Genomic DNA, 12,565 nt, shown 5'->3' on the forward strand with positions numbered 1-12,565 from the left:
TACCCTTTCCATAAAAACTTCATCATTGCTTGCATACTACATAAAGAATAAACTGGAATGCCACACTATTTGCTTAAGTCATATTCTGTAAGTAGGTCAAGTATTCTGCATCTAAAACTTGAGAACACTCCAGCTGTAGCTGCCATGTTTACCAGCACACTGAGACCATCATCATAAGTCCCAAGTAATTAACATTCAGGTTTGTTCTCAAACAGTTTAAATCATATACACATTCTCATTTGTATTTACAGAATTTTTACTAATCTGCTTATGTGAAGAGAAGGCCACAGTAGGATTAACTATCCTGGACAGCTAGTATAGCACAACCTTTTTCCCAGTGCGTGAATGTATTGTTAAAACTATGAATATTCGTATTGGGCATCTTGGCATTAAAAAAAAGAGACATCTTTATGTAAGTATATTTATATTCATGTTAGAAGGTGAGCCATGATAATTACATTAGTAAAAAAATTACATCCCTAGTGAAAACACAGTATTCATTAACAAAGACTGTTAATGAATCTTACAGGTATCTCAGATTAACTAATCCAAGAAAGTCTAGATTAGATGCTCACATTAACTTTTACCCATTGCACCAGAAGTACCTTCTCATTTTAATTTTCAGGCATCAAGTAATAAATACACAAAATAACAATTTGTAGTAACTTACAGCTATTTTCCTTTAGATGTAAATAGGGTAATGGCAGGCAAGATACTTCATTATGAAGTATGCTTTAAGTTTTTCTATAATTAAAAAATAAAACTCTACAAATAATAATACAGCATAGTATAAAATAAATACATACTTACTAGGAAGAGTTGGCAGGCCAAATTTTACTGCTGCTTGTAACACATGCCTCAGTAAACCCCACTGTGAGTTTAGCTGATGTTGTATAACAGTATGGAAACTGGTTTGATTGACCAGACTTAAATAACTTAAGAACAGCTCTCCTGGCCCAGCACCCGGCCTTGACAAATACTTATTGCAGCTGTCTGGCAATGACTTTGAAGAAGACAGCAAGCATCTAGCAATGCTTCCCCAGGATAGTTCCCTAGCAATCTTTGTTTCTTGACTCAACAGTAGACTTTCTGAATTTAAAACTCCCGTCAGTGGCATTTTCTCCAATTAATATTTTGAATTATTTTTGAAAAATATGTAAATCATTGCCTTCTTGTAGCAATGAGTTTGTTTGCTGCATGGAGATGCCTCTCCTTTTGTCTGGCCTGCTACCTGTTAGTTTAATATACCTAGTTCTTCTGAAATGAGAAAGGGTGAAATCATTCCTGTTCTCTTCTCCCATGCATTTGTGATTTACAGGCCTTAGGTAATGCTGATAAAAGTCACAGGTGCCCAGAAATGGCAAATCTTCCTGGTACAAGAGCTGCACAAAGCCTTCTTTGCACTGTAACTGATTAATTCAGACAGAAAGGCAGGTCTGCTGTGGTTTTAAATTCATAGTCAGTTTAAAACTGCATGGCAAGCCTCTTAGAAAGGTTACATCTTCCTTTTTGCACAGTTTACAAGTGACATAGTTACCCACGGGTCCCTGCAGCAGTCTTTAGAAAGTTTAGGTCATGGTATTAAAAGAATAAGTGGTGCAACTAGTGGGCTAAATTGTTTACACCCTATTGAGACCAGCATATTTTATTTAAATGATTCTACTCTACCAGCTGCGAATGGTCTATTAGTGTATTGTAAGGCAGATACGACAAAAATTTTCTTTTCTACAGTCTACAAACCAGAGTTTTGTGTTACAAGCTTACAAGATTTATTTGACATTTTAATCTAAAAATACACAAGGTTTTTCATCAGTAGAAGCACAGGAATTTTCTTAGTGGTTGTTGCCACTGTTTACATACTGAACAAAAAAAATGGTAGTATTGCATATGAATAAGCAAACTTTGGTTCTTTTCTACCTGGGGAGGCCTTAAGGACCAATCTCTTTCACTTGTTAGACAATGGCTTGCAGAGGACAGCAAGGCAGATGAAGGCCACACTGAATGCTACACTCCGGAAAACTTGGAACACTGTAAAATTTGATCAGTTTTTTGAAGGCACTTTTTTTGAGCATCATCACCTCTTCAGGCAGCCTAGAAAGGATTTGGGCATTTTTATGAGACTCTTTCTTGTCAGTGGCTCCAGCTTTGGGGTTACATTGCTCAAGACTATCAGTCATAGGCATGCTGTTGCAACTGAGGGAACGCGCTGTCTTTTTCTTGCCTTGAACAGATAAATAACTGAATAAGAAGGAGGTTAACTTATGTTTTGTAACATCTTGGACATCTTCTGGAAAACAGTCATCTAGAGGATCCCCTGGACCTTCCGCTTCTTGGTTAATCACACACATACTGGGACTCACTGGTAACTTCTTAGGCTGAACTACTATTTTTCTGGAAGGTGTTTTGTATTCTCCTTCATCTAGATAAAACTGAGAAGCATTATTAATGGTATTAGAACTAGGCTTAACTATCATATTAGGGAGTCTTTCCCCATCACCAGAATTGATGCGGTGCAACGCATAATGCCGGCTAACGATTTGGGCTGCAGTGTGTTGAATGATGCTCCAGTCTTGCAGAATATCTTCCCTGGTTGTGAACTGAGATGTTACAGTAAAACGAATGATGAACTTGTCATGAATGGTTGCTGGAATAAGGAAAAGCCTGCCAGAACTGCTCAGTTCTTTTAAGAGCTCTTCCGTCAGCCAGTTGGGACCCTGTTTTAAATATGGATAAGAAGAAATACTACAGTTACAATTGCTATGACATCCAAACATCTTTGTAAGAATTCTATCATTACAAATTCTTACATGAAGAATTTATTCACAGTAATTAATGCCTGGAGAGAGATCAGCTGCAGTCAATTCATTCCAAGAGAAGATGCAAATGGACCAATCTTACCTTTAAACGAAACACAACCAGTCCAAGGTGTCTCTTGGCAGGAATTTCAAAGAGCGGATCACTTTTAACCAAAGATTCAAAGTATTTGGCTGTTTCAGTACCCTATAATTAAAAAAAAAAAAAAAAAAAAAAAAAAGTAGTTATGCATTAGTTCGTCACAGACACAATATAAGACACTAAATTAAGTAATTAAAACACATCATTCCAACATGAATGATAACAAAGAATGACAACTAAGAATTTTGAAGACTGTCCCACCAAAGCCTATGGTAGGATCAGTTAAGAATCCAGTCCAAAATCTATTTTCAGTGGGTTTTGCAGATCCTTACAGACAAACCCTTGGGAGCAGACAAGGGTAACTGGTCTATACATACGAGTTTTCTAGAGAAAGGTTTGAAACTCCAAGTTAGAATCATCTTGTAATAACTACTGATCCACAGTATGATCCCTTGTATTTACATCTCACCAAGGATTTAAGCCTGTAGATTTTCATAGCAATGGGTTCACCCACTAGCCATCTATTACACACAGCCTCTCAAACAGCTGCCACTTTGCCTCAAAGAAAACCTCTGCAGATAAGTACTGCAGAATTTGCAGAAGACGCTGATTTAGCAAGTTGCTTTCCATTGCGTTCTGCTTCCCAGAAGTGTACAGGAAAAGCTTTATCTATGTAGTAAATATTTTCAGATTACTTAACATTAAAATCAGCATGCATTTAGTGTTTACATGCAAGGTTTGTATGTCAGAAGATTTCTATTATCGTATTATCACCAAGTTTAAACAAACTCAGCTGCCGATAAATGCACAACATTTATGCTTGAATTGTTAATTCACATACATGCCGGACATGAGCTTGAAGCTTTTTCACCCCAAATGAACGAATCACAAACCACAGCTTCAAAGAACGAAATCGACGACTTAGTGGAATTTGCCAGTGCTGAGGAAAAAACAAGAGTGCATCAGCAAGTGCAAAAATGACAGAAAAGAATGTCCTCTTATGTTACAACAGTCTGATTCTTCAGACTTGTACTCAGGTCAGAAATCTTTATTGACACAAAGAATTTCATATTAATGAAAACTAACTGAGCCTAGGAAATAGCCATCAAAGAAGAACTACATCTACATATTTTGTAAGTATTTGGAAAAATAAAATTTTGGCTATTCCCCTTTGTCTAAAGCATTTATTTTTATTTAAATTTAAATTTAGAATTTTTAGTTAACTACCAACTTATAAATAACTCCTGTTTACACTTAAAGAGCCTTATAAATATAGATGTGCCAATCTATACTTATGATTGAGTACTCACTTCAAGTCCTATAATATGCATATTTAAGTGCTGTTCTGAATGGTTTCCCAAAACAACCGTAAACAGTTGGAACAGATATAAGGTTAGACCCTTCCAGAGAAAATAACATCTACTGCACACAAAAGAGTGACAGAGCACACAAAAAGAGTGCTTTTAAGGATCTACAGAATGACTTGCATGGTCCTATTTAGCCACAAGAGGGAGTCAGTGATTTTTTTTTCTCTACACACAGACATACATGCAGATACATACACAGACTCTGCCTAAGGAGAATTGTGATATTGATTTAAAGAAACAATTATATTTTCAGGACATGGATGACAACACAGCTGAAACAACTGATAGTTGAATATTATGTTGTTTTACTACACTGAAATGTTCTGCAAGAAGAATCTGAATTGAAATGCCTCATAGCTCTCCTAATGGCTTAATCTGAAGGATCAACACAAATGGTGACTTACCATGAAATCGACAGCAGCTCCTGAATTGGGATGCCTGAGGTAGACAGGGTTAACACTGAAGGTCTGATGTAACTTGTATTTATCTTTAACCCTATCAATTGCAGAATGAACTGTTAGCAAAAAGACTGTGCAGAGAAAGACTTCGCACTTTGTGTATTATCCTTTCGGCGTTTGTATTTTGCCTTTACTCACCAAAATCCAGTGCAGTCAAAATGAACCATCATCCATTTAGAAGGATTAAAAGTAAATGAATCTGCATATTCAATTCCATCCAAGAACAATCGAAATTCAGGACATACAAATGCAGTTCCTGCATATGCAGCGTCAATATGAAGCCAGAGTCCCTCAGCATCACCTGTTGGAATTGATACTGTTGTATGTAGGCGACATAATAAAATCAAAGTACATGCTTATTTTTTTTCCTCTCTGAAGACTAGGTACATGGGCAGAGAGCAGAGACAAAGCTGCAGGTCTTCAGCAACTACTTGTCAGAATTTATGCTGGAGTAGAATCTGCAGCCACTTCAAATTTATCTGTTGAACTGGTGGCTTCAAAGGATGTTCTACTAACTAGCATTTTCAAAATTCCTTTGCTAGGTAAAATATTTGTTTATTCATTATACAATGGTGCTACACTCTGTACTGTACACCATGGATATTCCCTGGGAAACCACATTAAAGATTTATCCATTGGCAAATTTTTATCCATCTTGAGTAGAAAATATTTTAACATCCTAATGTAAATCTTACAGAAACCAGTGGAAAGACTACCACCAACTCCACAAATCTTCAAAATATATCTGAAAAACTTAGCTGAGTAGTGTGTCTATTCTCCTTGGTTTGGGCATGAAAAATCCCCACAATGTCTTCTCCGTAGTATCAAAGTTTAAAAACAAGCCAAAAAACATACTTACAAATTGGACCCAGTTCTGAGAGATTGTCAAATGCACAGACACCAGTTGTACCCAAAGTTGCACAAACCTAGAAGAAAACAAACTTGTTAAGATGGCATTTTTAAATAAAAGGATGTACTTTAAAACCAGACAAGCTATCAATTCACTCAAAAATGAAATGATACTAAAATATTTAGATGCAATAGAACAGAAATTTTAACTTTCAATTAATCTATTTTAGCATAGTAAGAAATAGACATGTTGACATTTAGAATACAATACTATGTCAATAACAAAGTTGAACATACAAAAACAGGCACTAGGCCTCTGTTTCTGTCTTCTTCAATGGCTTTCATCAAAGTTTCACCTCTGAGGGAAAAGTTCTCATCCACTGGCAGAAATTTCATCTTCACAAGAGAAATCAAGCCAGCCTTTTCTACAGAAGAATGCGCCTTAAAAAAAAAAAAGAAAGAAAGAAAGAAAGAAAGAAAGAAAGAAATAGAAAGTTCTGTTCTAAGACTGAACAACTGTGATGAATTATGGAATTATAAAAATGATCACAAGAAAAGCAGAGACAAGGTCCTAATTATAATTTGGATTAATATAAACCTGAAAGCTTGTTCTTTGTGAATAACTAAAGAAATATTACCCTGTAATTCTAAGGAATACATACACTCCATTTATTCAAATTCTGTTCTCTAAAATGTAATAATAAACATCCTTACGCTGTGTTTGGAAGGCCATTCATCAAAACTCAAATCGTAAAGGCCCTCTAGAAATGGATCAACCTCGGTTTATTCACTCCTCATTGCTCTAAGAGGAGAAAAAACCTGAAGTCAGCCCAAAGCCCCTCACAACAAAGGCCCTTTATTTGTATCAAGGGAGACATGGCATGAGCATGTCTGCTGTTGCTGTATTCACAGGGAATGTGTTCATTCAGTTCAGGAGCCAAAGCATGGAACAGGCTTGCGGGCAGAGTCTCAGCACTGTGCAGGCGTTCATGGTTTTCTCCAAGAACAGCCTCAAGAGCCTGCAGTGGAGAACCCAACCAGGGGCATCACTGAGTGTGCCTGTCTCTGAATGGAAGCAGACTGAAGAAACAAGGGCAGAAGCTGCATGACATCAGCACGTAGTAATGGAAGTTACTGGAGTACAGCTTTGTGGAAGACAGTAAAGAAGTGCAGAAATTAATTATGTAATTTCCTCTTTAAGTCTCTCCTCTGGGCTGTTGAAACCTTGCAAAACAGCTCACCTCACACTGATTCTTACTCCCCATCAGCAGAAAGCAACTTTAAGGGATTCATTCATGCTTGTGAAGCATTTATGTTTGTGTTTTTCTATTGATACAGAAATGCAAATTCACATTGTAATCTGTATGGTCTAGGTGAGACTGCAGAAGCAAATGTGTTTCTTTGTAACCATAAGAACCTACTTGATCAGATGCGTAAGCAATCAGACGAGAATTGAGTGAGGACTCGTCAGTATCTGGCTCAGAAACCTTCATTTCCAAAATTTTGTTTTTTCTTGCTGCTAGCAGTGCAACCAAGGTTGATTCACTCACAGTGCTCTGTAAAGACATTGTACTTTTACTGCAACCAATTGCTACTTTATTGTTATTTAGTCAGGGACTTACTAAAATCATTGAACTGCGCAGCTAACTCACCCCCCCTCTTTCATATCTACAGCTGCTTTTCTCAGATGCAGTGTAAAGACACTAGCTCATGAGCAGCTCTCTGAGCCAGCAACACAAAACAAAGCCTTCAGACCACTGCATATTTTTAATGTGCAAGAGGAAAAATGTGCAAGGGAGAAATCACATCTTCCTTTTTTTTCCTTCTGTGACTAAAATGTAGCATCTCCCATTAAAATTACACACCTGAGCAAAGCTCCTTAAAATACCCAAAGCCTTAGCACTGATTTCAAGGGATACTAGCTGAGGCTTTATGAAAGAAGGTAAAGATTCAAGCTTTAATCCGGAGGTTCTCAGAGACACAAAGTAGACATGAAAAGAGGAAGAATTTATTATGTGGACAAAGACTGCTGGCAGGAGGATAGTCACGACTGAAGTTTTCGCCTTCTCTAATTACATTAGACATTATTACCTGTAATAATTACAAGTAATAATTACATTATTACCTGTAATACTCCTCCTCCCACACTGTTGGGATGGTGGTGCAGGAACTTATCTGGAAGGCCCAGCATTTTAGCTAGCCAATCCATCACGTTCATTTCCAGTTCTGTACAGGCTGGACTGGAGGCCTAGCAATTCAAGCAAAGAGAATCAGCTTACTGCCACATATCACATTGTAATTAATATTTTTTATTGCCTTGGCAAAAATCTCACCTAATCTCTCTCTGTGTGTGCAGATTACAAACTTTGCAGTTCTGGATATTTAGACAGCTAGCCCTGTAAGACTATGGCAGATACCTCGCAGAATACAGTACCACTATAATGAGAATGATGGTGTCTGACCAGGTCTGTAACACAAACCTCTGCTGAGGCTGCAGGTGAGGGTGTGCTTTGGGTATCTTGCTGGTTCTCTCATTATCAGCAGCTTTCTTGGAACTTCAAATACAATCAGACTGTCATCAACCTCCTGAAAAAGCGCTCTCCAACTTACCAGCATCACCTCAGCATTGAGCTTCTAAACTATCAATTATTTTAGATGGTCCATTAAACAGAGAGATCAGGAGTCTTCTGAGACAAAAATCTGGATTTGTATTTCACCACATGTGGCATATGCTTTTGCTCCCTGAAGAGAATGGACACTGATCCCTCTTAAAAATGAGGAAGGCTAAGTTGGGCTTTTTGAAGAGCCATGAAAGTACGGTGGAAATTGTTCTGCAGTGTCTGGTTTTCCACTTATGAAAGAATCAGTTTACACTGCAAACTTAATTGAAGTCTAGTCAAAACTAGAGGACATAGAAATAGGCATTTCTGTTTATACAATGAGGTAATTTGAGACAAGTATATGGAGACTGTAACCTCCAATTTTTATTATTATTATTATTTCAATAGGTTAATGAACTTTTGCTGCTTTCTACAGGGAGACATAAGGCTAAAGATCTGGGCAACTTCACCAGTGGAGAAGATTGGCTTCAGAATGCCACTGAGGGCTGTAGAGTCATACATAACCGAGTAGCACTGTGTAGCTACAGGAGGACACTGGATACACAGACTTTCTGGGACAGGCCCCTTCATTTACAAGGGGAAAAGTAGGAAACTTGCTCTCTCAGCAGAGCAGTCATAGGTGGTGGCTATTTTATTGCCTACTCTGCTTGTGTAACAGTTTTGGGACTGACACTGGAGCTCAGGAGCAATGCTCATGTTGGGATACAAGAATTAGGAAACAGACCTTTGTGGTGATATATTTTTTCATTCTACCTCTTACTACTTGGTAACTACTGCTCTTGCTATGATGCATTTAAAAAAAAAAAGTCTTCAAATATTTATTTTTATGAGAGAAGACATTTTTAAGTTGTACAAAAAATTTTGAATGATTTAAAGTAGAGTTACACAGATCAACAAATCCAGAAAGAATGACAGTGACCTGCTCCCACATACTACACATTGAAGAAAAATATCCCAAGTATCAAAAACCAAAATCATTTACCCATGTGAATCCCAAGCAGTTAATTGCATCAGCCAACATATCTCCCAGGAGTGAAGGCCAAGAAGTAAGAGCTGGAAAGTAGGCGTGCATATGCGGGCTCTGCCAGTGGACTACCTAGAACAAAGTTAAGAAGAAGTCTGAAAATGTCACAAAATTCTGTAGCAGATTTAGCAGTTAGTATCTGGTTAGTGATGGGGAAGGACTGCAGCAACAGAATACGTGCAAGTACAGATCTGCCAGCTGAAAGCTACAGAGATAATATCAACAGGAGTACAATACTAACACATGATAACACTGCCGTTATTAGATAAATTCCAAACTGTAGCAAAAGCATTTATCTGAATTAAACACACAGACAAAGATTTTTCAACAGGAAAGAATGATCTTTTGACAACATTCCATTATGAGGGCTTTATTCTTGTTATAACGAGTCAAAAAGGTTTATCCTTGTACCTGGGAATCCTTGCAACAAAGTGGCTCCCAGTCATTTTATCACCGTGAAGCAACACCTTGCCTTCAGTTACACACAGCAACTTAGAATTATACACGCCCCCTCTGTACTCCTGAAAAGGGGCTTGAATGCTGGACAGTAATGAAAGCATAATAAAAATGAATACTTCAATACCTCTCCTAGACCAGACCAAGTTTGTGTAAATATCTATAAAGGAAATTTTAAAATAGTTTTTGTAACACCTTCTTACATAAAATGTTTAATGAGGCACCATTATCTCCCTTAGCAGAACCTGCAGTATAGATTTACAAGAGGAAGGAAACCTTATTTTTACAGAACAGGAGACAAGACTTAAGTGTATGTGACTTTTGGCAAGAGATAGTTCACATTCTATGTCTCAGTCTCCCCATCTCTGAAATTATGATGATGCTACTTGTCAGGACGGGGCCTTGTGAGGCTAAATTTGACAACAGCAGAAAATCAGTTTCCCTCTAAGCAAATGTGAAGCATTCTAAAGTCTAAAATATTTCAAAAATATATTCATTCTACCTCCTAAAATTGTTGTTAGGAACACCACAGTAATCTCCAAGATCCTTCTCTGGACAAAATCTCTGCATGAATTATTCTATATTTCAAAGTAGCTTGTTTATTTCAATAAATCTTCTGCAGAGTCTATGCATGCTCAGGATTTGGGTGTTACCCAAGCAGTAGTAACTTTTCCCCCAAATGATTATACTTTAATTCTTACCCCAGGCATAATAATCTTCTCGATGTCTCCAAAGATGTTGTCCCAGCTGTCTGGGTCCACTGGGGCAGAATCTGGCAACTGAGCTCTCATGTAACCTGGCTGCACATCCGGAGTCACCCGTCTATCTCTCACATCGCTCAGGTATTGGCAAATGTAATCCACCATCTCTTTCCCTGGAAGAGGCAACTCTACTTTGAGTTTAGATCACAGAAAAAATAAGTAATGAAGTACTAGCACTTCATGAAATTTGTCATTAGCTCTGTTACTGAACAGGGCTCAGAAGGATGCTGCTCCCAGGACAGCCATGGGAACCAGAACACCAATAGGCCAGAGCCCCAGTGCAGGCAAGTCCTACTGCACCCAAGGGTTTCAGGGCACTCAGAAGCAGAGGATCCTTGTGTTCCTCAGCCTCATCTCTCCTGCCTCTCATCACTTTTTTACTTCAGAACACATCTTGAACATACTGGAAATCCACTGAAAGCAAATGTTGACAGTTTCCAGCTGCAGGAAAGTCTACATTTAGAATTCATCCTACCCTATCCAATATCAACTTTAAAGTATAAGCAAAATTTGCAGTGAATAAGGCAAGAATTTCTGTTCAACAATTGATTCTGACTTGTCCTCTGAATGTTAGCTAAAAGTTGTATGATTCATCAGTGGAAAATACTACCCGACAGTATTTCCTGACAGTAAGTTTGTTTCCTTGCCTGTATAAAGAAATACCCCTATATTCCATAGCACTAGCCTCAGTTGACTGTATCATGAATCATCTCATGAACTGCTGCTGGTATTTATCTGGAAACACACACATGACACACCACATATGGCAGGGAGCCATAGGACCTCCTGAAGGTTTCCAGTTATTCGGTGAGTGAACGTTTTCCTACGGGAAGGACACTGGCCAGCAATCAGAGACCTGAATTAATCTCTGCCTCTGTGACTAGGTGATCTTGAGAAAGCCACTCAGTCTTCCCACATCTTACCTCCTCCATCTAGAAAAGCAGCAACACAACTCTTAGAACAGGCTTCACAGGGACTGGAGAGATTGACAGAGTTATTTCAGCATCATTGCTGAAGATTTAAAATGTACCTTTAGAAGTACAATCTATTGGACTACTGACTGGATAGATTTTCTTAAATTGAACAGAAATTGTGCATTTCATGGAAACAGATTCCTGTCCGTATGCCACTACCCCTTTTGCATCCTCTGAAAACAGCTCCACACGTTTTCTCCACTTGTTAGACAATCTCCTTCAGAAGTAGAACCCAGATTTACTCTACCTCCAGAACTGCACCAGTGCCGGTGAATTTTTATGGTGTCAGCCAGGAAACAGCCACTGTGCATAATACACCCTTAACACAAGTTTATTCAGAATCACAGAGTTTGGAATCTTTCCCATAGTATTTTACATGTAAGGCCAAAAACCAAGTCATCCACAGACTTTAAATCCATTAGTTTAAAATCTACCCTGAGAGATAAGAATTATCTTCTCATTCCCAGCAGATCCAAGTCTCAAAGCTGCATGCGTGCAGTTTGAGTGCACCGCTCGCCCTCATTTCTCAGTACCATTCCCAGCCCTACAACAGCGCTTCCCTGTGAGCCAACACTGCCTTTTTGCAAGAGCAGAGGAAGATCACTCTCACTCACCTCTCCGCCTGTACTCCTCTGGTTCCATACTGATTTCTTGCAAAAGCAGCTCTTCGAACCTGGGCCAGGACCGTTCAGCGAGCTGTGGACAGTACTGTCTGGTGCCCTGCTAGCTGCTCACCCTTTATAGCTCTCTTTATCTCGCAGACTCACGCATTCTGGAAAAGGTTTAACGTAGGCAGGTTATTGGTGAGCATTTATCTAACTCCTCCCAACTGAGGGCTTTTACAGTCTCTTGTATGTTCTCATCTGTGCTCTTTTGATGTGCAAGGTGGTATCTCTGAGAAGAGCTGCCTCTCCACTAGTCCATTCCCATTTTAGTATAACCTTTCCGAAGGCTCATGGTAATCAACATGTCATGAATATCAGAAACATCAACATCAGACTTGTGGGAGAGAAAAACTCAAAGTTTCAAAAAATGAATAAAAGTAGTCATCTTATTCTTGTCCACTAAAAACAGGCCAAGCAGCTGTTAATACAATACAGGCATCAACAAGCAACAAGTAACAAATCTGGTGTTGTAGTTCTAAGATGGTGAGGACTTTT

The 12,565-nt window shown here is 38.5% G+C and overlaps 1 protein-coding gene across 1 annotated transcript; it reads right to left on the reverse strand.

Annotated features, from left to right (window-relative positions):
* Positions 1-1,745: 1,745 nt before the first annotated feature.
* HDC (histidine decarboxylase) lies at positions 1,746-12,047 on the reverse strand. Its single transcript, XM_062584262.1, has 12 exons — positions 12,020-12,047; positions 10,372-10,544; positions 9,173-9,286; positions 7,695-7,817; positions 6,991-7,125; positions 5,867-6,010; positions 5,580-5,646; positions 4,859-5,021; positions 4,667-4,757; positions 3,737-3,835; positions 2,899-3,000; positions 1,746-2,714 (listed from the first exon to the last, which is right to left on the reverse strand). Exons 1-12 carry the CDS (start codon positions 12,045-12,047, stop codon positions 1,953-1,955), a joined length of 2,001 nt encoding a protein of 666 aa, XP_062440246.1. The 3' UTR covers positions 1,746-1,952.
* Between the last annotated feature and the right edge of the window lie 518 nt (positions 12,048-12,565).

Source organism: Rhea pennata, chromosome 10 (genome assembly GCF_028389875.1).
Source record: "Rhea pennata isolate bPtePen1 chromosome 10, bPtePen1.pri, whole genome shotgun sequence".
In the NCBI taxonomy this organism is placed as follows: Eukaryota; Metazoa; Chordata; class Aves; order Rheiformes; family Rheidae; genus Rhea; species Rhea pennata.